This window comes from Salarias fasciatus, chromosome 15 (genome assembly GCF_902148845.1).
Source record: "Salarias fasciatus chromosome 15, fSalaFa1.1, whole genome shotgun sequence".
Taxonomy (NCBI): Eukaryota; Metazoa; Chordata; class Actinopteri; order Blenniiformes; family Blenniidae; genus Salarias; species Salarias fasciatus.
Window position 1 is genome coordinate 22,613,074 of NC_043759.1, and position 27,058 is coordinate 22,640,131.

The 27,058-nt window shown below is 46.8% G+C and overlaps 1 protein-coding gene across 1 annotated transcript in view; it reads left to right on the top strand.

The window, feature by feature from the left end:
- The window catches only part of nrxn3b (neurexin 3b), a 322,512-nt gene that overhangs the window by 223,115 nt on the left and 72,339 nt on the right, over window positions 1-27,058 (top strand). Inside the window, exon 20 of the mRNA XM_030109917.1 lies at window positions 25,376-25,557. Within this exon, the coding sequence (XP_029965777.1) occupies window positions 25,376-25,557 (182 nt within the window). The remainder of the gene's footprint in view (window positions 1-25,375; window positions 25,558-27,058) is intronic.

Sequence of the window (27,058 nt, forward strand, 5' to 3'; positions counted from 1 at the left end):
TTTTTTCCTTCCTTATTTAATTTCTTCACTCGAACACATCGCCATTTGTACCAGATGATCGGGTATAGTGTGCACCTTAACATTTCTCTAATGCACTTCTTAACACCTGCAGGATACACACAACGCTGCCGACTCCAAATTGTATTATCTTTTTCATTGAGCCACGGTTGGCAGTTCCCAGCAGTGATTGTAAGTGGAAAAAACAACATCTTATCTAACCTTTACCAGTGGAACAGGCAGAATTGATGAGCGGACAGAGGTGATTATTGGAGTTGGCATTGACCGCAGTATGCCAGATCGATGCTGCAGTGCTGCATTGATCTCTGTGTTGTTGATGAAGTGAAGAGGCTCGTTGTGCCAATCGGGAGATGAGTGCAGGACAGTGCTTCAGAGTGCCGACTGGTTTTTACGGAAGGGTTAAGATTTGTCCAGTAGGAAGAGTTGGAATGGAATAATGAATGTGAATAAGAGGAAGACCTGAAACTTTTTTTTTTTTTTTTTGCCAACTTTATTCTATTCAATTTATTTATTTATTTATTTTTTCATTTCTAAAGCATTTGTGTTTTCACTGACAAAAATCCAACAATTCCACATTAGCCAGCAGAGAAGACTTCCTTCTAACTAAATGAAACCTGCAGCAACAACTCGAAATGGAGCCCTTCAGCAGAATCAGACTCAATTTGAAATACATTCTCAAATTAATTTCATTGTTGTATTTTTTTTTAACTGAGCATAGCATACCTAAGCTGTCTCGTCATGTAATACCGTTCTCTTCCACTAGATGGTGCAGTGGATCGTTCGAGTCTTTTCGACTTGTGAGAAGAGGAAGAAGCAGCAGGTGCCGGTAGATGAAACTGTAAGCCGGCAGGATTTGAAACTCTTACCTTCTACTTTTGAAACTAAACATTAAACTCCCCAAACTGTGAAAAACAGCCCGGAGGCACTGCTGAATGCTGAATTGACTCACAACTACTAGACAGTGCTCAAGAGTTGATCCACTGAAGTCTCATAATATGAATCTTTAAGGCTCCGACCTGTAAAACGCATGAGACTCGACATTCAGGCTGAAATCCCCGCAGCGTCTGAGCCGGTGTGATTGTCTGGACACGCGTCTCAAAGTGCTGTAATCACAGAAGTGTTAGCACGAAGCAGTTCGTCCGCAGTGATGTGCAGTATTTGATATTCCGCACTGTTCAACAGTCCAAACCCGACCACTCTGGCTGGCTCTGGTTTGCAGGAGGCCGCCGACCAGATCGGAGCTGGCAGGTACAGTGCTCACAGCCCACTCTCCTGTCTCCCAGAATACCGTCTCTCCTCTATTTTCGACTGCCTCCAACTGTGTGTCTCCACGTGTATACTGTATTTGGCTATACGTGGACGTCCTCGCTATGCCGTGTAGCCGTGGTATCGCCCGCAGCGATTCTCCTGCCATGCGGAAGGCGCTCTTGCGTGGATCCACTTCAAAGCTCCGGCGCATTTCACATCCACATGCACTCGGGCAGTATGAATGTACCCAGAAAAGAAATATACATTTATTAAAATAAGTCCACACATACCGCTTCTTTGCAATGTACCACCTGAATACATCAAGATAAAGAGAAACCTTCACGCATTCACTGATATTTACACAATGCACACACAGAAACCTCAGTGCCAAAGCTTAGTTTTTATTGTGAAATTGATTTTTCAAAACAAACTAAAACAAATCATGAGGGCTTTCCAGCAGAACAAGTTGTTATCTGCTGACCTCCAGAAGAGTTCAGATCCTGCAGAGAAGCATCATCAGAGGAGGATTGAAAGAGATACAACAAGAAAATGATTAAAACAGTTCAGCTTTTCCTTCAGAAAGATATATACATGTGCATTTCTCCTCAAGTGGACACTTCCTGCTCTAATCGAAGCGAGCGTTACCGATGAGTTGTGAGGCGCCGGTGCTGAGCGGCCCGCTGCTTTGATGCTACGCGCAATGTGACGGACGTGGGCGAATAAATTGATGTGTTTATTTGTGTTTGTTTGCGGGGAGGTGCAGTTTGTGTCAAAGCCGTGTGATTTACCACGCTCGAGTCCATTCATCTTCCGTTTGAGGCAGAATCAACCTTGGAGAGATGCGCAAACGCAACAGTAGCTGCAGTCCTGGACGAGCCTTGAGCACGCTTCCGGATCTTTATGTGCTCACACCCAGTTCTTAATGAGAAGTCAAGCCACATGGTATTCGATGACAAAAGACTTCCAACTGTTTCATAACAGCTAAAAACAGACGGAAAAATGAGAGCGAACACAGCAAAAAAAACATCCCTGGCTCAGTTCAGGACTCGCAAAATGCACCGCACTGCAAGCCACCAGGACATCCCTATTCTCTTGGTTTCTTTCCTTCCTTTCTGTTGGCAGCCTTGCATCTCCCAGAAATGTTTGGATGAGATATGAGTGAAAGGAAAGAGAAACAAGAAAGCTCAACAGACGCTTTTCCACCCGAAACCATCAGACTGCATTCTCCGAGGAGACAATTCACGCTGTGTTCCAGTCACCACACATTACACAGTACAAGCGTGGCCACCCACCCGGCAAGTGCCCGTTTTATTGGCACTCGCATTCAACGGGTTTTCATTTTTTTCATAAACATGATGCAGAGCAGTGACCATTAAAGTGTCTCCAGTTGTCTAGTTAGAGCCCCATGAACAGGAATCAAAGAGTTGATCACTTTGCCCTTTTATCTTCCGACTAGCTCTCAAATGGAGTGGAGACATTCAATTTAAAGTCTGGGGCCTGGTGGAAGCCGGTGACTTCCATTAACTCCATCCCTCTGAAGTAGCTGCAGAGGTACGGCATCAAAGAACTTTAATTATCCTGGCCTGCAATGAGACAGACAAAGTGCTATAACCGGGGCAGAAGAAGAAGAAAGATATACAGCCGGAGAGTCGGAGGGAGAGGGGCAGGTGAGGTGGGAAAGGGAAGTCGGGAGCGTATGGATTATCTGACATAATATTGGCTGATCTGCTTTATTCTCTACCTTTCTCTGCTGAAGGACTCTCAAGGTTTGAAATTGCTTCCTTGCCTTCATTATCTGCTCCTTGATTGGATTGTGGAGTCCTGCTGAGGTGTGCCATTAGGAGAAAAAATTGTTCAGATCGAGTTGCATTTTTATTTTATTTTTGATTTGGCCTTCTTCAGCCCTGAGCACCACTTCACCTGCAAAAGCTGGAAAATCTCCCCGCCTATCAACGGCGCCGTGTACGAACAACCTTTACGAGGAAGAAAATGTGAGCTCGGAAAGACGCAGGCAAGAGAGGGGGGGCATCATTTCAGATATGTTTCTCTCCTCAGTAACGAAGAAAAACAGAAAGTATGTTTGCTCTCGAGCCGGGAGTGATAGTGGGACAGACGTTCAGACGAAGTGGTGGAGTGCAGGCCGGTCTGTTGGGAGCTGGACAGTAAAGGTCAGGGACGGGGAGATGGCTCCAGCACAAGGACATAATTGGCTAGGCAGAGAGCCAGTTCAACACACACACACACACCCACACACACACACACACACACACACACTCTGGAGAGAGTGGGCCTTTACGGCCACGGGGGGAATCAACCCTACTCTGGGAATCAGGGACACCTCAGAGAAAAGTAGCTCGAAGTTTGCTTGCCTTTTTATTCATCCCTTGTTTTCTTTCTTTCTTTTTTTTTTTTTTTTTCACTGTCATGTGACTCCTGGAGATCAACTCTGCAAAGCTTTGTGGCATTATTCTTTCTCTCGCTCTCTCTCTTCTCCATTTCTGCCTCTGTCCCCAGCTGCTCTCTCTCTTGCTTTTCATACCCAAATCAGTTTTTTGAGGTGCCGCTCTCAGCAATTTTTCACCATCACCATCAAAACTTTAATGCAATTGACTCTCCCCTCCCGCCTTTCTCCGCCGCTCTCTCGCCTCGTCTGTCCTGGAGTGGCCGCACGCACCATCCACACTGCCACATCCCGCGGAATACCAATGCTCCCGAATGGTGCAGTAGCTACCGAGCGAAATCCTCACCTGCAGTACGTGTGCGCTTTTAGATAGAATCCATAATGGGACACAAAGACGAGGTGTCGGGGTGGAGTAATTGACATTTATGGAGTTATTCTTTTTCATACATTACACAATTATTCTATCAAGGACTTGCAGGATTGCGTCGGCGTCTGCCGTCCCTTCTGGCGCCGCTCAGGTGGCACAGATCGCTTCGGCTTTGCTCATTTGCTTCAGCGGTGATAAAACCTGCATAATTTGCGACTGAATCCTTGAATACCAACACAACTACCACCGGTGGTTTGTCCTCTAAGGGCTTGGGCTTTCATGCCTTCAGGGACAGAAGAATTCACACGCTTTTATGTGTCCTTATCTACACACATCCAAAGGTTTACTCTGAGAGGCACATCTCAGCCTACGAGCCTGAATGCATAACTGTGCCTTGCATAATAACAATCTCTTCAGTGCTGCTTCGATAAGGGAAGGAAGAGGTGGAGAGATTCGGGTTCAGGGCACTGTGTTAGATGCCGATCATCAAAGAGAATTAGATTCTTGTAATTGAGGAAAAAAGCACCCCTGGGCAGTAACGAGTCGAAGTGCTGGTGTAAAAGGCAATGTAAAGGAATTAAAGTGTGCTCAGTAAAGGAGATGAGCTTTGCTTTTGGAAGGGCGGAGAGGTTCGCCCAATCAAACTCTCCAACGGCATTGATTCAATGTGACTGCTGTAAGTGGTTGTAAGTGAGGAAATAGTCAAACCCTCATTGGTTAGTGCTCAGAGAAGACTCTGTTCGGGTTTTGCGCAGGCTGATACAGATTCAGCAGGAATGCTCCCACGGGGGCTGTGATGAGTCCTCCCCTCCTACCATGCGGTGCTGTAATGGCGGAAGGCATGGCACGCAGGATTCCCATGCATTCACTGAACAGCCTGAGCGGTAATCGCTTACTTAGAGCTTTTGATTGGGCCATCAATAATTTCTGTGGTTCAGGTTCAACTGACGTTTCCCATGTTTCATTTGAGAAGAAGTATTCCTTCCATCAGACTGATAGAACAAAGATGTCTTTATCCTCCCCCGCTCGCCGTCACTCATTCAGCTGGAAGTGAGATAGACGGGGAAAAGACAAATTGTGCCAAGTGACACAACCGTGTTGTAAAGCTCCTCCCTGCCTGTCACCCTTCTCCTGGGAACTCTTTTTGCATCAGCGTAATGTTTTATTGATTTATCGGCAGCGCAAGAATGATCCATTCATCCTCGTCTTGCCGGGTCTGAGTGTTGTGGATGTGTTCTGGCTGAATAATCCCGGTATTAATCGAAGCCCAGGAGTGTCAAGATGTGGTGATTGGCCTGTTTCGAAGTGGCCTCTGGATGAGGTGGCTCAGCCTAAGAGCCATGAATCATTACATTGGGACGTCCGCTCAACAGAGGGCTAAACAAAGAAAAGAAATACTGTCTCTGTAGGCTTCACATGCATTAAATGAGTAATTGTGCCATCAATATAGGTCTCAACTGTCAGTTTTGAACACTGAACGGCAAAACTTGATTTTTCCTGCTAGCTGAAGTTCGGCCTTGCCTCCCGGTGGCTCTGCGGCTCAGGACGAGCCAAATGTGGCATTTCAAGAGGCCCTAAGTGAAATCTAATATGGCGTTCTCTTTAATTAAAACACAGGCAGTGTTTTGGGGGCAGCAGATTAGTGCTAAAAGATCCAATTAAAGTGTTTGGTGAGAGAGAATGGCTGAGGAGCCTGTTGGGTTTTCTCTCTGATAAGTGAAATACCTCACAGCGAGACCTGATAGCGCTGATAGCGTTTAATGAGAGCGGACCCTGAGCACTGCGCTGGGCTGCAGCCAGTCACTCACTGGAGCTCCTGCCGGCGATGCTCCCCGACTCCCCTGCCCACTCTCCAGCCCCGGTACAACACATACGACATGAATACTTGCGATTTCATGTCAGGAATACTCAGTAGCACCGCACTGTTCCTCTTTTTTCAATGGATCCAGATTATCATCACAATCTGTGGAGCGATTCTGAAAAACAAACTGATATGAGGGCAGTGAGGAGTTTTCTTTGGACTTTGTTTGTTAGTCTAATCTCCCCCGCCTGGTTTTCGCAAGCTTAGATAACTGTCTAAATCTTTTATTAGATTCAGAGGAGGCCCGAACAACCGCAGTCTTGATGGGATGAAATGAGGATATTTAGCATTCAACTAATGTTTTTTTGTATCAGTAATGCTGCTGCAAATTACTCCCTCTGAATAATAGCTCTTTCTCACCCATATTTTCAACACACATACACAGCTGGCCAGAAGGGGCCGGACAGTTAGTCATGGGAGGCCCGCGCCGAAAACATTTGCGCGTGCGAGCATTGCAGTGGGTAATGGGATGTGAGACTTCATATATTCACATTTTTTCGTGTTTTATTTTTTTTCCCCTCCCCTCTCTCTGTCAGAGAGATGCATTAACAGTTTATTTCCCAACAGCAGCCCTCGCACTCCTGCCACACCGAGTTACTCTGCTGGAATCACGTATCTCGCCTTGCTGGCCCCTTCATCTCCCCACAATAGAGCGCTCCCAGCCCGCCATTAGCCAAGCAATCAGCAGACTGTAATGTAAATATTTGCCGGAGGCTATTTTAGAAGGACGCGTGGAGCCGGTATGAGCGAGTGGATGAAATTTACACTTTGAAGGCGGCATATGCAAACATGCACCTGCACACACACACATACACACACACATACACACACACAGCTCCGAGATACTGGCTCTCTCTTGTAAAAGCTTTCCTTTGACCCTGTCTCATTAGCTTCTTTTCGCTAGCATTCGCCATCGGTCCGATGAACGTCCGCTGCATTCGGCGGCAGGCTGTTCGTCGTGCACACGACGGGACAAAAATGCAAGTTTAAATTGATCCAGGAAATGTGAAATTTGACGGAGGGAAACGTTCTCTCGAAGACAGCTTTGATGTTTTCACTTTGTTTCAATGTTTGATGTCAGGGTTGCTCGTTCAGTCGATGTGTACATGTTCTGTTACGGCAGAGACGCCTTTCAGTGCTCGCTTTCATCCCGCCTCGCTTTCCTGCCATCTTTTTTTTTTTTTTTTTAATTTAAAATTCCATTATTGTCATATCGTATTTTTATTCATTTGTTTATTCCTTTAAACTAAACAAGTGCTGTGCTTTGCGGGGATTCTGCAGAGGCGGATAAAGCGACAGCTAGTCTTTCACTAAATCTGCTCGGTGCTTTCCTGCCTCTACTACAAAGAAGCCTCCGACCTGAAAGGAGCGAGACAAAGACTGACAAATGCACAACTGAAGAGAAAATGACTGAAGACATCTGTTGTGACCTTGTTTGGCTGAGTAATAATTGCAGCTCATTCATAGCATTCAGTATTGGATACGTAAAGAAAAGAAAGCTTCTCTCATACTATTCAACTACAACTCTATTAATATCAGATCAATGTTTGAATATCTGTTGCATTTTGGCAACAGTGCCCACTAGTAGCCCAACATGAAAACTACATGGTTTTCAGTGTTTCTGCTGTTTCCAGGTAAATGAACATAGTTTTCAAAACGATGCATTTTCACTTGGAATGTGTAAATGAGGCCTCAGCTCTGATTCAAACCCCGGTGGCACAGTGGAGAAGTGGTTAACGGAGCACCTGGGCTCACTGTTGGATTCAGGGATTGACTCACTGTGTGTTGTTTGTGGCTCTGCCTCTGTAATGACGGCTGACATGTCCAAACTGCACATCGATCTTTGCTTAGAGTTAGATTAAAGATAGCTGTAAAAGATGGATTGATCATTTAGAATTTTTTAATCTGATAACATGTGCAGGAAGTAACCGAATCCACCAATCATTTATGTAAATTGATCCGTGGATGGTTCTGGACCTGGACTCGGACTCATTAACTGTGATTAACTGTGACAGCTGCTGGCATGCCTTCATATGGCTGCTTTTTCTGGATATTTTCACTTCGACTTTGCCAATGGCGGAGAAACCGCTCAAACTCCAAATGCAATAATCCCCCATTCTCAGGCAAGTTATCCATCTATAGAGCTAGACTATTAGTGTCAGCTGCAGTCTACTAAACTAATAGTATGAGAGCTATTTATTAGGACAAGCAAAGACACAGAATAGCTTTTAGGGGAATTCAGTATTCTGTAAAAAGATGAGGAAATATTCACAGACTTTCTAAAATTTAGGATTACTCCATATTTTACAGCTCTGTTGTGACTCCTGCTTGACGTGCCTTTCAGTTTGTCCTTCCCAGAAGCAGCCTCAGACCTCTGAGTGAGGATCTGCCGCCTCCTCCACGGAGCTAAGGGCCAAGTGCTCTGATGGGACTGGTGGTAGCCAGGTTGTGTTTGAGATAAGAAATGTTTTGATAAAGGTGTGATTCTTGAAACGTGGACGAGCACAGCTCTTGAAAGAGATTTTTGAAAAGCAGAGAGTGTCTTTTTCCGCCTCGCAGAGCGTTGGTACGAGTGGCTTCGGATTGTGACGGGGAAAAGTGATGGATCTGAATGAGCAGCCGTGCGGTTTTCTGTATTCTCCTCCGGCGAATGGTGTGGCTGCAGATCGCATTCAGCGCATTATTATTCCGCTCCTTCGGCATGTAGCATTACCTCAAGGTGAGCAACCCCGCTACTGTATGTAAGACAGAACACATGCTTTTTGTCCGTGAAGCCAGACAGCAGACAATCGCCGTACTATTGAGTCTCCTCCACAGAAATCTCGGTCACCTACACACAAAACCGATATCAGTACGTAAACAAATAGGCACAAAGTCACAGCAAAGGTTCAAATGTGTTTTACTGCTCCTCCTGCGCTGCGATTCATGCCTCAGTCAAACACATTCTTATCAGTATTCAGATCCAACTCTGCAGTAAAATGAAGTGAGATCCTGATAGGCTCTGTGTGACTGTGGCACCTGTTGCCCTATTGGCTCAGCCCGCGGATTGATGTCTTCCCTTTGATGAAGAAAGAGCTCATGTCTAGACTATACAATGGGCCCTGTCACCTTGCCTTTCTCCCACAACATATTTAAAGTGTGTAGGTCACCAAATTCCCGGAGTTGTTGGGTTTTTAGCAGGATGGATTGTGTGCCTACAGGTAGATCTCCACGTTAATGTGTTTTAATGAGCTTGACTCCCCGGGGCAGCCGAATAAATTTCTCAATTTGGCGTAACACTCAGGGAAAAGACAAATTGAACATCCAGTCTTTGTGCCGGTGTCTTGTCCCAGAGCTAGGAGGGGGGGGGAGAGCCTGTTGAATGAAGGCATGCCAACTTCCATTTGAGTGATGCGTTTTTGGGTTGTGTTTTGTCAAAGGTAGCTCAGGGGTTCTCGAGGCTCAGACTTTGTCTTTCTCTTGCATCGCTCAATTTTTGTAAGTGCCATATGAGCCGAGATGTGTGCGAGCTCCGGCTGAGGGATTGAAGTAAGCTTTGCACTGAGGTTTTTGCCTATAGTCCCCGTTCCCGTTACCACGCCGCTGCAACAATTCCCCCATCCATTTGACTCACACAGAGTGGCAGATTTCTTTTGCCTTTCATGAGCTGCTGAAAAGCCGCCTTCACTCGCTTCAAATTTCTTGTCAGTTCAGCTAAGTACATCTTCAAAGGCAGCGACTGGGACCGGCTGGCATGGGTGGGGTTGAGGTATGTGATTGAAAGACTTGAGGAGAAGAAGAAGAGGCTAGAAGAGGGAGAGAGATGGGATAGAAACGCTCCGTAGCTTAGCTTCCAGGTATACATGTACTCGCTTAAATTGAAATGTGCAATCCAGAAAAAGGCAAATTTAAATCCGCACGCATACGGAAAAGAACCGTCTCTCAACTTTTGGGTGAGGACTCTTTGATGAGAGAGCATGGAGATATGTCTTTTGTTGAACTGATATATCTGTATAGGCATGTTTTGAGATTAGGGACATGTGAATAGCATTGATTTAAAAAAAAACAAAAAAAAACAAAACACCTGGACTCAACAACTTCAAACTCATCAATTCAGCAGGATGTCAGAAGAGTATCCCAGAAGATATTTGAGAACTCCCTCCTCAAAACCATCCATCCAGAGCTGATACTTCTGTTTGAACTGAGTTCAAAACTCATCATCCATATTAATCTTCGTCCTAAAAGAGTCTGGGAAATGCCACCCAGTAAATACATTTGTTCTTTATGAACATTTAATACTTCCAAATGACAATAATTCCTTTCATTACTTCCCAGAAGCCTGTACGACTGGTAAACATGCTTATGTCCCACCATTTTTGCAGCGTGTTCCTGTAATCTCATTTAAAATGCCACGTTGTTCATAAACAACACGCCGTTATTGTTCTGATTGAATCTGGATGTTGTCATTAACATTTCATGCGGAGCTTCGGTTTTACAGACTTGGCTTGTTTAGATTACTGAATAAGCTTCCCGTCCTGGCATTTCAAAGTAATTGTTTCAGTGTTGATGACAGTATAGTTGATATTTTTGTACGTTGTTGTTGTTTTTTTAGTAAAGGTTTTGAAGAACAGCCTCCTCCCTGCAGGCATGGTATCAGTTTAATCAAGTTGATGCTGTTTTCTGATTAAAACAAGCTGAAAAAAATAGCCTTTCCTTTTCCTCGAACTGCTTGATGAACCGTCCTTTCATTTGGCTCCAGGAATATTTTGAGACGTAAAGTCGGGTTACAAGTCAGAAAAGCTCATCAAAACAACATTGTCTCGTATGGAACACTGAAATAGAGAAGTACAAACAGAACCGTTTTTTTAATTTTGAGCTCATCCACATGCTTGCGCCGACGGAACAGCAGCAGCAGCAACATGAAGAGCTTTTTTTGGCTTTAGTCTTTAATTAGACTCACACTAAGAAACAGTGAAATTCCAGCATGTTCCGTCCCGCTGCTCTCCAAACTCCCTCAGGCCCTCTCAGACTCACCCCAGGCAAATTCAGCTAAGCCTGGGCCCTCTGATCAGCATACACCCGCACGCTCCTCCACACACACACACACACACTATTCCCTCCCAGCTCTCAGGCTCCCAGTGCGGATTTACGCAATCCCCTCCAACACGTGCTCGCGAGTCGTCTTTGTCTCGTCCTCGGTCGGACCGGCGGACCCCCCCCCCCCCCGCGCGCCTCTCGCCGATCCATAGCTCTCGCTTAAGGATTCAGTTAATTACAGCTTTCAAGACGAGCCCTTTCCCCCTCGCCTGTCCCTTCCTCCTGCCTCTCATCGATTGCGACTCCTCTTGTTTATTTGCAGATAGGGCGCGCGGCAGCGGCTATCACTGCCGCTCCCTCCTCCTCCCTCCTCTCCCCACCTTCAGCTAAAGCCATTCTCCCTCCTTTTTTTTTTTTTTTGATAGAGGATTGGAAACAGATAACAGAGGAGCTGGTGCAGGACCAACCTCTCCGTGGCTCTGTGGCTAAATCACTGCAAGGAGATGGATTGTGCCTCGGCCGCCAAATCCCCCCCTCCTCCTCCTCCTCCTCCTCCTCCTCCTCCTCCTCCTCCCCTCCCGAGCTTTGAGTCACTGCTGTGTTTTGTCTCTGGCTCAATGTCCTTGGAACATCGGGCGCAACTACCAGCAAGACTCCATCAAAGCTTGCTTGGTCAATGTTTGGGAGAAGAGCAGCTGGGAGGAGAATGGGGAGGACGGGGCGGAGGTGAATTGAAGAGAGGGAGGGCATTAATTATAAGGCTGACACGTTCAATAGAGGCCTGGAGTCAAACCACCTGCCGGAGGGAATTGGAAAACAGCAACTACAGAGTGCCGTCCCAATATTGGAACCCAGTCACAGTGATAAAGACTGCCTCGGTCGGAGAACACGCTATCTATCACGTCGGGCGTTTCTCTGTGTTTGTGTGTGGTATCGATGCCAAGAGAAGCCTCGGAATAAATAAAAAAAAAGAAAGTTGTGTATTTGTGCCTAAACATTTATAAAAGTCACGTATGAGAGGGTGACGGATCACAAAAGCAGTTTTATCGTTGAGTGTCCTATTCATTACTATCCGCTGAAAAAAGCAAGTAATTGTAGTAATTTTCTATTCATTCTGATTGTTTGTAGATTCCGTTGCAGATGTAAATTCATGTAATTGATTTTCCCATAGTGTTATCTCGCGGAACACAATGGAACACCGACTGGTTCAAAGCTAACAAGCACAGTAACGGCAAATTTGGAATGAAAAGGGATTAATATCTCCAAGATGCAGATATCCTCCTTTCTTTTCTTCCAATCTGCTATATTTCTTTTTATGACGTACCGGATCGTTCTCGCCATAACCAGCCCCGGGTTACATCTTCATCTGCAGAGCTGTTTGTCAAAGAAAACGTCTGCCCTGACTGAACCGGCCGCAGCTCCGCCGTACAAACACACCTCTGTATCATTGCTTCAAGGTTTAGATATCGGTTCTCTGAGACAGCAAAATCACGATCAAGTGGAGCTATAAATTACAGCCTTGTCCTCCATCTTTATCCAGTCGGTGCTTATTCAATTCAAGGTCCAGTTCGGAGTGAGTCGTTAAATCTATTGTCTGATGAGTCATCAGTCTGAAAATGAGAGATGTTTTATGAGGAGCATGTCTGGCAGCCACCTTAAGACCACAGCAAGGCAGTGATGACTCTTTATAACAGTTTAGAGGTTCGCTAGGAGGGCGGACGCCATTTTTCCTGATGTGGCGGTTCATTCGCTCGGAGCCATATTCCTCTCCTATCTGTCATCATTGGGAAAAATAGATCTTCCTCATTTAGGATCACCAATGTGTGAGAAAGACTTATCCATAGACATTAGATTTTCCTGTGAATTTTTTTGTTTGTTTGTATCCGGTGTGATTTCCAGGTCTTACACAAGCCTCAACTTTGCGCGACTTCTGAGTGATTTCTGCAGCATTGTTTCCACCGCTGAGTCGCGGCTCAAAGCGTCACTCAGAGTCAACTTATCAAAGACCGTTCCATTAAACTCCTCGCCTCCTGCTGCACCAATAATACCTGAGGAGCCCCATCAAGGTTGGCGAGGAGCTCGCCGGCGCACGAGCCCCATGTAGCGCCGGGCTCTGACTCCCTTTGATGAGCGTCCATTACCGAGGAGTGATTGCCCCCATGAAAGAACGGCGGACCGCTGCGGTGGACGGCGCTCCTTTGGGGCCGCTATGCATGTCACTCTGTAATAAGAGGCACCTGTCAAAGCAGTCACCTCATCAAGGCCGCCATTGATGGCGGAGCTCAGCTGAAGCTGGAGAGATGTTTAGCGCGAGCGGCGGGGCCGCGGTCTTTAAGTGTTACCGTGGAGCTGAAGTCCTCGGCTCAGAGGGGAGGCGTCTGAGTAAACTTCAGAAAAGTGCAAACTTGATTGAATTCTTTTTGCCAGCCTTGAACTTGGTTCGTGTGTGTGTGTGTGTGTGCGTGTAAAAAGACGCGGAGTGAGCTGGAGTATCTCAGATCATCGTGAGCAGGTAGCAGCGGCTCGCCGGGTTAATCACTCCGATGTTGCGGCGCTTGATGTCGGCTGCGTCGGAGACGCCGCCGGGCGCGCGTGGGTTGCCATGCCAACCCACAGACACGGCCGCTCTATCTCCAGAGGACACAGTGGAGCTGTGTTTCAGGAGGCAAATGTAGACAGAGGAGGGGACACGGCTATCGGGCAGGTTTATTCTCAAAACAGAAGTCTGCTTTGTCAGCTTGATTGTTTTTCTGCACCGTTTGAGCTTCGAGTATTTTTTTCAATTTGATGATATCAAAGGGAAGATTAGCCCTGCTTCGTACACGATGCCGATTCCTTTCAGCATCTGTCCATCCAGCTCTCTAATCCACTTTCTTCAAAGGCAGGTGGCCGTCTGAAGCAGAGATCCTCGAGTCGTTTTATAAATACAACCAAAGTGAAATCGAAATACGCAGCCGGCAAAGCAGAAGAACGGACGATTTGACAAGTGTGGCATGAGAAATTGCGGACGTGTTTGTGTGGTTGTTGATGTCTGCGTCTGCCACCTTCGATGTAAAGCAGCTCGTATGTGAGAGAAGACTGACTGTGTACAGAAGCATCGCGTTAATCATCACCTTTCCAGCCGAAGCAGCTTTTCTTTACTGTGTTTTATGATGTTCGTCTGGAACAAGGCTGAAATTAAACTCTTATGTCAAAAATACAGCTGAAGCCAAAACATCAGCGCATGTTCACAGAGGTGTCGACGTGAAGACGTTGCTGGGATGATTGAGAGCTTTTACGCCCAAATCAGCTCCAGCAAATCCAGCACATCTGGCTGCTGGAGAGCAGATGTTTGTCTAGACTTTCATGATGGAAAAAGAAAAAAAAAAAAAAACTCCACCAGCTGTATTCTAATTCATCAAAATGAGCAACAGTGGACTATTTTTGTATTCCTGAAAAGAAAAGTTGTTGGATGTAACTTTTTTCTGCAGAGAAGATGCGTCTCTGGTTACTTTATGAGCGCGCCTCACCTCTTTTCCCCTTGAATGAGTTGCAAATGTGATTTTTTTTTCTTTGGTCTTGAAATGAATAATGGCTTGGGTTACTTTTTCTAGAGAAAGAGTCATAACAACTATTCTGTTCGAAATAAACAGCTTCGTCTTCAAGTTTTAAATGCTGTGGGAACGTCTCGGTTTATTTCGAGCTCGTTGCATTTCACTGGTAGGAGCATGAATATGTACGTGAATTTGCTTCTATAGGTTCTGTGTTAAAGAAAGATGAACTGCTTTGGGAAAAGGGAATCAAGTGCTAAAATACTGAAATGTCTCAGAGTTTTCTTAGAAAATCTTTTATTTTTGAAGAGTCACTACAAGAATACTGCTGTTATTGTAATAGTCTGCTTTAAGACTGATTCAAATTCAAGTTTGAGAACGAACCCGTCGCTGCTCGAAGATACCGACTACAGATACGAGTACTTAATAAATACCATTAAGCATGCATCGCTGCCGATCCCGATACTGGTGTCAGTGTTGGTGCATCCATAACCCGTGTGAAAACCAGAAGCATCAACTCCCAAGAGTCCAACCCGGTACTGAGAGCCTTGAATAATGAAACATGATGTCAGTCCATGTGAACTTCGTAAATTCTGGGTTTGAGTCAAACAAACAGAAGAGGGAAAGTGAGTTTGTTGCAGTGCTGTAAGAAATACTGACGTCTCACTGGAAGGTTTTATTTTCCATCCAGCCAACATCTTCTGTCGAGTGTGAATCATCCTATAGGGAAGGAAAGAAAGGAAAACAGATAAAATCCTTGAATGGTTAAAGGAACACGATTAGATGGACATTTAAGAATTTATATTTGTCTGGGAATAAAAACTATATTTATATTAGTGAATAGGAAAAATCTGTTGACCTTTTCATTGATCTCTTCCTCCTCGCTGAGTAAAGCGCTCGGTTGATCTGTATTTCTTTTTCCCACATCACGGCCCGAATGTGCAGTTAAAAAACACACGGCACCGGCGTTGTAACGCCGCGTCGGGAATCAAAAGTTTTTCGACTCCCTGGACTGAAAATAAGATAAGTTTATAAAAAAAAAGTTAAGAATGAGTAAATTTGTCCAACTGGGGTTTGAGTCATGAAGGCCTTGGGATAAGATCAGTGTCTGAGGTGGCTGTGTTGTATTTGTGTGTGAAGGCCTCTCAGCCACTGTGGCGGGGGGGGGGGGGGGGGGGGGGGTCTGGGCTCTCTGCGAAGCCTTGGCACAGGCAGGCTGCACTATCCTCTGGGGGAGATTCAATTATAAATGACGCTTCCACTCGGAGCCATCTTGGAATCCCTTATTCTTCGGGAGATCTTCTTCACCTAATCCTCGGCAGGGTTTCGGCGCGGCCCGCCTCTGAAGTGATATGCCTCACACACATCGTGCGTCATGCATTATGAATGACGGCAAGGAGACACTCGTGTCCTAATTTCACTGAGAGCGGTGCGAACATCAACAGCGGAGCGGCCGGAATGCTAATGCCGGCCGGCGGGCCGGAGCCGGGTCTTCTCCGGCCGTCCCGGTCCATTTCTCTGCGGTCTTTCATCGTCTTCGTGCCGTCTGGAGCTCACTTTGCTCCACCTTTCGCTGCCTGTCTGTCACCTTTTCTTCCTCCTCCTCATGCGTCCTCGTCTTTCCTCTCCCTGCGTCTCTCTCCCACATCCTAAAAATTGGACTGGTGGCAGCGTGCGGCGTTAAAATCGTCCGACAGGTCTTTTTGTCGCCTGGAGTTGTGGATCTCAGCTGCAGCCCTCGCCCCCCCCCCCCCCCCCCCCCCCCCCCCTCCTCTTCCTCCTCCTCCATCCTCTCTTCTTCCACAGCCTCTGAAATCCTCCTCAGACCCCCCTCCACCCTTCCTCTTCTTTCTCCGACCAGAGAGAATAGGAGCTGACATCTCCAGAGAACCGGCGAAAAAAAAAAAATCATTTAAAGCCCTTCCTCTGTGTCCGCTCGCCGCTACAACAGAGGAGTGTCAGCAATGCAGCAGGAGAGAAGGGAGCGGGTACCGAGTTCGGCGGTAATGAGAGGGGAGTTGTTATGGCTCACCTTCTGCTGCTGGAGCGCTCCGGTGTGTGTGTGTGTGTGTGTGTGTGTGTGGGCCAGAGTTTTTCTTTTTTTTTTCTTCCCCCTACTTTTGTGTACTCACATTTGCAGTGTTGCATGAAGCCGAAGCAAGGAAACATGACTGCTTCATTAATGGCCGCCTCCGACTGGATCTGCCTGTTCTGCTGCGGCGATCTGACGATGGCTTGACGTGCCTGTGAGCAAGGCGCCGGTGCTACAAAGGCTTTTTTTCCTTCTTCTTCTTCTTTTTCTTTCCTTGCTGCTCCAAGAGAGTGTGAGGCGGAAGGCTCGGAACATCTCAAACTCACATCAGCGCCACTTGACTCTCTCTCTCCATCTGGATCCCCCGCGCTCCTCGCGTCTTTACGGTCGCCCCCTGGAAAAAGTGACTCTCCACTCTTCCCCGTTTGCCCATCTCCACATCTCACCCACTTCCGCCCCGGCGACGCCATGCAGATGGCAAACCAAGCTGTTGTTCACTGAGACACGTCGAGTGTGTCCCCCGCCAGTGACGAGATGAGTCCCGTCTGAGCGCGATCCTGTTGGAGGTCCTTCGCTGATTTCGGCGTTCTGGCTTCAGAAGTGTGAGGAGTTATCTCCAACCGCGGAGAATGAAGGAAGAGGGTGTCTTTAATCAAACATGGCCTCCAGCCTTACTTAAACTTGAACCTATGGACACAATTAAAGCTGAATTCATTTAGTGTGAAGGAAAAACTGAAAAATCCATTTGGGACATCAAACACCAATATGTGGAAAACGCAATAAACACTATTCCAAATTAATTTTTATTAGCTTCATTTTCAATTTCTTAGCTGTATTTTCTCCTGTTTTAATTGCCATTTTTTAATTTTAATTACTCTTTTGATTCCTGATTCTTTCTTTTGTGTCTCTGTCTTTGTGAAGAAGCACTTTGAACTGCCTGGTGTACGAACGGCGCACCTTCTCAACTTGTTGCATTTCTCATTATTCTCAGTTCTTACCTCCGTGGTCAAAATGGGGAAATTCTTACACTTGCGAACTTGAACTTAGAGGGAGCTATATATTAGTGTGACAAACACGACCTGAACAACAACTGGAATTTTCATCCTAATAATTTGTATTTTGTCGTTGAAGTAGAAAGTTTTCTGCCTGGAACCAGCCTGAAGCTCCAAGCATGACTCAGGTACACGTTGAAAAGGAAACTCAGCTTTATTTAAACCTCAGTGTCATACACTTGATTGATGGTCTCCATTTTTCACCTTCTTTGTTGCGTGTTGCGGTTATCTTGAGCTGTGACAGCTAATATATGTTGTTTATTTTCTCACTCAGAGTACAGAAGACACGGTTTCAGATGTGTAGCATACAATGATACGCTGTTGTTGTTGTTGTCGTCAGTGCCGGGGTTAACCTGATGGTTTGTGTGGGCTATAGATCCAAAATGCAGGCTCCAGCACTCAAAATGATGTGTGTGAAAGTGAGTTTTTGTGCTTAAAGGACTACAGAGAGCGTTTGATAGATACACAGAAGGACACTTTTCTTCGGTGTGTCTGTTTGTCCTTGAAGAAATTGTAGGAAAGCAAAGTAAGCCTGAGATACAAACATACATTATAGAAATGTACTTTCTGATAAAAGAAACCAATTGAAATGAACTCTTCTTGTGATTTCATCTGGCCCGTTTGATACAGTACCGCTGGGTGGACAGATACAGATACAGTTTAGATGCAGTAAAAACAACTCAGTAGAGGCTCAGACTGCAGTGGTAGTGAATCAGTGCCTTTATAAACATTCAGATTGAGGTGAGATTACCTCATAATCTGGTAGAATAAGTTAGAATGAAGGGTTTTGGAGGAACTCAAAGCTGTGCTCATGTGTCCTGGACGTGTGTTTTGCAACATTTACCCTGCTGTGAGCAATCAGAGGATCTGTGACTCAGCAAACAACCCCGAAAGTAGAAATCCTTGTTAGCTTCAGCCGTGCTGTGGCATCATGCACGCTCTCTATTGGTCTGGCTCGTGTTCTGTCGCACGCCCGCTCTCCCTGTGCGCTCGCACCGACGACCAGCTCCAACTGAACCGTCGACGCTGAATCCCCCCAGCAGCAGAGCGGCCTCGGCCTCGGTTGGCATTGTTGGGCAAACTGTGGCACAAACAGTAGCGCTGCAGTGTTTGGCTGCTCAGTCCCGCTGCCCAGCGGCTCAGACTTTACCGTCCTGGCTGCTGGTGCTACGTTACAGCCCAAACTACCATAGTGGCGGCGGCAGCAGGCAAGGCAGCTTGAGCCCCTGCCTCGCTTTGTTGCATTAGCGAGTGGGGCTCTGGCTCATAAAGTTAGAATAGGAATCCAGCAAATTGCTACACAATGTCGAGGAAGCCATGCGGCGTGTGTGCGCGCTGCCGCGAATGGGAAATAACCCTCTGAGCAGTAATCACGGCCTGTTTGTGGCGCGACTTCCTCGCTTTTCACTCATCATGCGAGTTCCATCGCTTAAATTTACAAAACAGATGTAATGAGGGAATGCGTGGCTGTGGTTAAAACTCAATGGAACGCTTCTCGTCTCGATTCTTCACGTTGTACAGTTTTGCCGTTTTCCCATACGTCTTAATACAGCTCCGAGCGTGCTCTCCCGCTCTGCAGCGTGCACGCTCGGACCGCTCTATCTCTTCCCGGCCCTTTCCATTACTCCTGCCTTTTGGTGCGTGAATCCATACAGTGCGGTAATGCTATAGCTTATTATAATGGGGGATTCAGACGGCGTAAATCATTCAGGGCTGGCTGTCTCCTTTACGCGGCCATTCGTCACCACGCGCCGCCTGTCATCCGTCAGTGTCTGCGTTTTGTTTGCCGCCGCTGATGAGAGATGGGCCGCGTCGTCGGCATGTGTGGTGACAACGAAGAGACGCTCCGCCGCAAGAAGTGGGTGTGGCAATACACCAAAGTCCAGCCACATACACACACACACACACACACACACACACACACACACACACACAGCTGTGTCTTGTATCTTAGCCTTTTTCCTCTAAACTTGCTTCTGGCAGCTGATTGAAGATAGAGCGGGAGCAAAAAAAGAGAGAGAGGACATTCAATCACCAGTCTCTTCCCTCACTCTGTCCCAGAGGGAAGAGGCAACAGTTGCAAAGATGAATTATGAAATGATAAGAGGTTGTAAAATGGAGATAAATCCCAGTGATTACACAGCTCAGTATCTCACAATTCGATTCCTCTGTCGATGCTTCTTCATTGTGTTTGTGTGAAGGACAGCAGGCCTAATAATTCCCCATGTATGAAGCGCAGTGGGGGGAAAGTGTTGTAATGATGGAGTTCTTTTGAACATGATTGAGGAGGCAATTACATTTTGCATCTCACTTTCAGGAGGTTTTTTTTTTTTTTTCTTCTTCTTTAAGCTTTGCTTTCTTTTAGCTCGTTCTCCGATGGCAGAAAATTCGACCACATCAAACCGTGTTTGTCTTCTTTCCTCATCCCCCGGGGTGGCGGCGCTGCAGAAAGCCCAAGAGATAACAAGAGGAAAGACATAAAAGCACATAAGCAACACACACACACACACACACACACTGCAAGGAGAAAGAAGATGAAGTGTGTGTGCTTGTGTGTGTGTAAAAAGAAGTTGGGATGTACACATGTTTATGCAGATTGCATTTGAATGTGTGTGTGTTTGTGTGTGTGTGTGTGTGTGTGTGTGTGTGTGTGTGTGTGCAGACGTCCACACATTCAGCACTTTCTTTTGCTGTCATCCCCCCCCAAAAAAACACACACGAATCTTCCACCTTCCAAGAAACAAAGTGTTGACCGCCACCTCGTTGGAGTCTTTGTACAGACTGACGGCAGGTCTGCTCCCTCCACAGAGGAGTTTCATCCCAGCATGGTGCGAAGTCTGAATGCAACCAATTACCCGGCTCTAACGGACACGCGCCAGGGCAGCTGCTTTGCTCTTTTATGGATCACATTGTTGCCTCGTTAATGTGTAAACGGGCGATACGGAGCGAGGCCACCGGGCACACATTGCAGAAATGAATTATTTATGTTAAGTGCTTTTCAATATTTTTTAATTGGTATTTAGGTTGAGAGCTGGAGCGCCGCTGAAATGTGCCATCTTGTGTCCTCCAAACAGACTCGGTCCTGCTGGTCCCGCGTATTGAGAGCAGTGACCTTCCCTGATATTTCACTGTGTGAAACTACTGTTTCCGCCTCCTTTTTTTTTATTTTTTCCCCCTTCCTCTTTTGTCTAGTTGGGTCGTGTCACGTGGGGGCCTGAAGGACAGGACATAGTTCTGTTCAGCAGACAGGTGTCCTGACCTTCTGTCTGCTCCTCCACGCCTCGGGGGACCTCCGTGAAATAGAGGCCACGGCTTTGACCTAGTCTCTCATCTACAGTTTGTCTCTAAACGGCGGCTCGCCGCTGATGCAATGAATCACAGCACTGGAAAGCAGTGCATGAGTGCACTGGCGCCACTGTACGGCCAACACACTCGCCTTTTCAGGTTTCATCAGTGGTGCGTCAAATGATTCCAATTCAAGGTTCTTCCTTCCCTTTGAAGCATACGATCATTTCCCCTGGCCTCAGTTAGCCTATCCATCAATCCATCCATTCGCTCTTCACACGTACAGGAAGCCGGGACGCTTCCTGAACGGGTTGCCTGTCCATCACAGTCACACTCAGGCACCAGGTCACCTAACATGCAGGTCTTCTGAATCTGGAGGAAATGAAATCCAGGTTTGCACAGGTAAAACCTGCAAACTCCACACAGAAAGGTCCCAAGCAGACACTAAAACCAATAACACTGTAATCTAATAAGCATGCTCTATTGTTCAAACCGCAAACATGCGGTTTATTCATGCATTTAGAGTGAATGCCACAGAAAGTCAAATTATAAATGTTTCTCTTACATGCAGCACAGGATTGAGATCTTGCCGAAGCGGAGCATGGGGCATCCACTAAAGTTAATCTGCCGATCTTCTGCCAGTCTGACCCAGTGTGGCACAGTTCCTGCTTTCAGGAACTGGATGTGAACATACGCTCCAGTTCGCTGTTAATGAGCGTGTCAGTCATGTTTAGCATGTAGCATTGCTGGTGTGTGAGCCCGTGCTGAGCAGTTGAACTAATGAGCAACGTTGTCCTGACTCCAGCTCTGAATGTCACTGCTGATTAAGTTGCTGGTGTTTCGCCAACTAGCTCTCACCTCTTCTTGGTTTTTTTTCTCGAAGGCAGTACCCGATACTGGTGTCAGTGTAGGTGCATCTCTAGTTGTAAATAGTTAATTATTATAGCTTAAAGCTGAATATAACAGCTGCAGATAAAGAGTACAGAACCTGAGAACCATGAGGAAACAGCTGTTGTCTGACAGGTCATCATTCAAGTTGGGTAAATTTGGATTTACTCACTTGGACATGGAAGCATTTTTTACTGTCCACTCACAGGTGAATTGAGGAGAAAATTCAAGAACACAGGCTATCTTCTATCATCTCTTCGCCCTTCCATCAATGGAGCGCCCATGTGCTACAATTAGATTTCAGATGGCCCCCCTCCAGTGCCCACTGGCCATAAGCTAGCTTACATTATTCAGAGATAGAGATGAAAGTCCCCCTCTGATCCACCAAAATAACATCCTGCGCCGTAATCTGTTTGTAGATTTGATTCCTTTGATGATATCTTTCCTGCAGTTGGCTTTTCACCAGGCGTCCGTAACTGTGAAAGCCTCATGTGTGATCGGACACATCATCTCCTCGGCGCACCGCTGTTTAACGCGCCGGCCTCGTGAGTGACAATGGCGACAACTCGTCAACACGCTCCTGACAAAGAGCACGGCGAATGACCAAGCGCGGCTGGAAAATAGGCTGCTGTAATTAAAAAGCGCAGGAATAAAGGATACAGAAATTGCCATGAAGCTGGAGAGAATGTGACTTTGAAGCAGACTGAATAGCTTTTTCCTTTGCTTTCATGCAGCCGCTTGGATCAACACCCAGGAACTTGCACCAAAGTGTTTTCTGTGCTGTTACTAAGCAAATCAAGGCAAAATAAGGATGATAAGCCCATCATGATTCACACTCCGTTGCACAGAATTCCCTTAAAAGGTTGTCTTGCTAATGAATCTGCATTATTTCCAAAACATTGTGAGGCATCGCCTTAATTTGTTGTACACTTTTAATTAGATGCACATTTTGGGGGAACACGAGTGTGGGCCGCTCATGCTAATGTACAGTACACTCTGCAGCGGAACGTGCTTGTTGGTTTTTATTTTGATTTAATGAAGCAAAAAGCCACAGCCTCTTTTTTTTCGTCTTATTTTTGCTTTTGGTATAACTGAAAAAAGGGGGCATGTTAATTCCCAAGGAAGTGCTAGTTGAGGTGAATAAGAATGGGCATGGGGAAATGTGCTAGAAATGTGAAAATGTGCGATTGCCTACCCTCACCCTCTAATTAGTCTTTTTTTTTTTTTTTGTAAAATAGCTTCAATGTTAATTATGTTGTTGATCTGTACATGCGGGCTTGAGCGCTGCAGCCCCGTTGCCTGGAAAAACCTTCTTCCTGAAGTGATTCAAAATAAACTCCTAACCTTGGACTCGAGCCTGGAGATTTTGTTCTCTTCCCCGTTCTTTGTTCCAACCTCAGAAATCTTCGGCGGTGGAGGATGATGACGTCCCGCTCGGTGGCCGTGCAGTGCACGCCGATTGATATGCAGCGGACTCCCCGTGTGTCAGCGCGCAGTCTGGGCCCAGCAGGCTGCTGGGGAAACGTGTTACATTCGGTCGATCTCGGTGTTCTCTGTCTTCTCTGTACTTGTGCAGATAATCACCCACTTGTGTGATTGTATGTGAGAAGGCATCATGTTTTGAGTGCGTGTGCACACGTGTTTGCACACTCTCATACCCGGGCATCACGATGTGCTTTTGTGCCTCCGTCAGCCTATCTGCTTATGTGTGTGTATGTGTGTGTGTGTATATTTCATAGCGAACATTGTCTTCTTGAAACACTAAGCAAATCTCCTCAATGTGATAATTGGCTCCCCGGGGTGCTTGTATCTTTGCTGCTCATCATCGTCATCCCCTCCAGAAAAAAAAAAAAAAAAATGTGTGTGTGAGATGAGATAGGCAAAGTTTGCTCGTTTGCCGGGGAAAAGTGATCCCAAGTCTGCCTGAACTATTTTGGCAAGGAGAAACTTTGAGGCAGCGAGACAGCGGGGGCCAGATCCGGCGCAGCCTGGCTGCGGGCTGCGATCTGTCGCCTCCGTGGCAACAGAGGCTTGTTTCTAATGACGCAGCGCTGAGGATGACAGGGTGATGCATGGTGCAGCCGTCGGCTTCAGTCTCTGCAATGTCAACAAAAGCAATCAGGTGACTTCTTTATTGTCTCTGTTAACAGGTGAAAAAAAAACTGTACCTCTAAAGGCGGCGACGGCGTTCAACCATCCATTTCTGATTATTACTCACAAAAAGCGAAACCATTGTTCGAGGCTTGGGACGCTTCATTTGTTGATGTATTTTTCATCCGGCGTAAACGACCTTAGCCGGTGGCGTGCAACGCTGACACCTGAGCTGCGGAAAATTCAGACCTGTTTGTGCGCCCGAAGGCAAATAGAGATGCTCATCTGGTCAGCGGAGTCTCTCCCTCTCTCGTCGTCCCTCGCCTCCATATGCTGGCGAAGTCTCCGGGGCATTATGGACCAACGGAGCAGATTGTTGGCTGCTTCGTCGGGGAGGCTCAGAGAGACAGCTGGGCACCCATCACACAGCCGAGCAGATGTTCAGGTGACTTGGAGAGGAAGCGAATGGAGAAGAGAAATGTCAGTGGGCAGGGGTGGGGGGGGGTGTTGCAGAAGAAAGGAAAAAGCAGAGAGGTTGATGGAGGCAGAGCAAAAAAAAAAAAAAAAAAAAATGAATTGATATATCGATGCGAGAACTCAGAGAATTCATTAGCGACCCCCCATCAGGCCTGGCTGAGTGCTTTGCACACTCCTCGGGCCGCAGTCGTCTGATTTGGCTCCCATATTGATTCACCCGCGAGTGTGTCTGCTGGAGGTCTAATGCCTTTGATCTCTCGATTATCTTTGCCTAAAAGTGGACGAGATGGCTGAGCTGCTCGAGGCCTCGGCGCTTCCATTCTGACGCACCCCAAGGGAATGTTTAGACGTTGGCATGAATCAGACCCCCGCAACCAAATGCTAATGCTTTGCTTTCTGTTTCCGTCTGTTCGACGTGACGGCAAAAATGGAAATCCAGGAGTTTTTCACAGATTCCGTGGCTCAGGGCCGAGCTTGATCCAGTCGCAGTCTTCAGTGTGAGAAATATCTGCATTGTGGTGGATGTAAAGAAAGTTTCCCCTTGGACCAGGACTTTTTTATTCCTCTACCCCATTTGTCAAATTAAACCCAATGTAGGTTTTTCCAAGCCCCCAACCCCGCTCGCGCACACACACCCCTTCCTCTACTTTCCTGTGCCAACCTTTGTTCTTTGGTTGCAGGTCTCATATATAATACATGAGGATTGGGACACTGATCCGATTCTGGCCATACCGGCTGCTATTCCCAGGAAAGGGCCTATATTTAAGAGCCGGATAGGTCAGAGATGGCACCAAGGGAGCCGCTGACACCTACCCAAAAGGTGCTGATAGCTGAATAACATTACAGTCCTAAAATAGAACTCGACACAATTACACAGCGGCAGAGGCAAGGCAGCTGTGAAGGAATTACAGCAGCAAAAAACCCTAATAGGAGTATTTTGGATCGGCGTTTGTCGGCGACGTGCCTTGTTTGTGACAACATTCTGCTCCCCTGTGTCTAGTTAGACAATGTTTGTTCATAACCGAACTGAACTTCACCTGCTTCTCTGCTTCTTAGATGCTCTGCAACAAGTCTAATTCCGACTTTTTTGCTTCTTCTAATTCTCACAGCTGGCACCACCTACATCTTTGGGAAGGGCGGAGGTCTGATCACGTACACGTGGCCCAATAACGAGAGGCCGAGCACGCGGACGGACCGGCTGGCGGTGGGCTTCAGCACGACCATCAAAGACGGCATCCTGGTCCGCATCGACAGCGCCCCTCGTCTGGGAGACTACATCATGCTCCACATCGTACGTACTGCATGTTTACTCAAGAGCGGCGTTCTCTGGTCGGACCACCGCCGTCTGAATCATTCCTTTCCTCGCGGAAATCTTTAGGCCAAACTTATCCCGCTGTGCTCCAGCTGAATTATACAAACCATGCGGGCCCATAAAAGAAAAAGATATGGACAACTCGCCGACTTTAAGTCTGAGCTCACTACCCTCCTCCAGAATAACCCCACTTCCCCACCACAGTCTAACTCTCAGCATGAATAATGAATGCGCCTCTCCATACATATGCAGCGCGTTCCCACATGTTGGAGGAACATGATAGAAATCGGGGCGCAGCGAGTTGGAAGTCCTGGCCGGTCGACTGCGATTCCATGCCGCATCTAAAAAATTTCACACGGCGACCTTGTGTATGACTCGTTTGCATAAGTCTAAGCATTTATATAATCATCAACAGCAGCTCGATCGACGCGCGGCGTCAAGCCGTACGCAGAAGCACTTTTTAGAAGCACGACTTGCTGCCGGTCGCCGCTCGATCACGAGAAGAGAAGACAAAAAAAAAACAAAAAGAGGTGATAGCGAGGTGGAGCTACAGTTTCTAAAGCAGATTGAAAGTCTTTTTCTTCTTAAAGAGCTCCCCTCATCTCCTGAGTGCCGGCCATGTGGTGCAGAAAAGCAGCCATCTGCCGCGCTGAGATGAGGGCCAACAGCGGGCCGTTTGGCGCTGCCTTTACAGTGCACTGGGATGGGAGTGTGTAGGTGCGTGCGTGCCGATGTGTTCAGAGGGGGAAACGATATAGATGTATGGTAACTATGGAGGTGATGTGGGAAATCGCCTCCCTGCGTGTTTCTAAGCGACTGAGCGAAGGAAGGGATGCATTTTTAATTCTGCTTTTTAGATATCGCAGCACGCAGCTAGCCAAGCAGGGCACCGCCGGTAATTTTGGCTGCAAACGGTCGGGCGGTGAGTGTCTCCATTCCTCTCGTCTCACACGCTATAATGAATGTATTAATAGAAGAAAAAAAAAAAAAACCTAGAGATTTCGCCAATTCATTCAGGGAAGCAGCATGTTCTGAACGCTGCGTGGGTAACGCTGCGATGCTGGGATTTCAAATGATTTATTGACAGCCGAGGGTATGCACACAAAGCGGGTTTCATCGAATATTAACAACGGTAACAGCCCTAATCCATAAAATACCTGGCAACAATGGATGCTCAGCCTGGCTCTGTCTCTTCGACAATTACACTCCTATTGAACGGCAACCAAATAAGAAAGTTGGACTGTGTTTTGCCGCAGGTGAAGAATAAATAATTCATTAGACCTTGAGTGAATATTTAGCTGCAGGTTTGGAGGATTTGGTTACTTCTTGAGGAAAATAAACAACCGCCTTGTTTCACTTTCGCCGTTTCGGATGGAGCGTTATCATCGGCGCACATTAGATTCCGTCCTCTGCAGTCGGGTGAATCTTAGACGGAGCGGTGGCACCTTGGGGGTATCGTCTAATTTGCAGCTAAAACAAC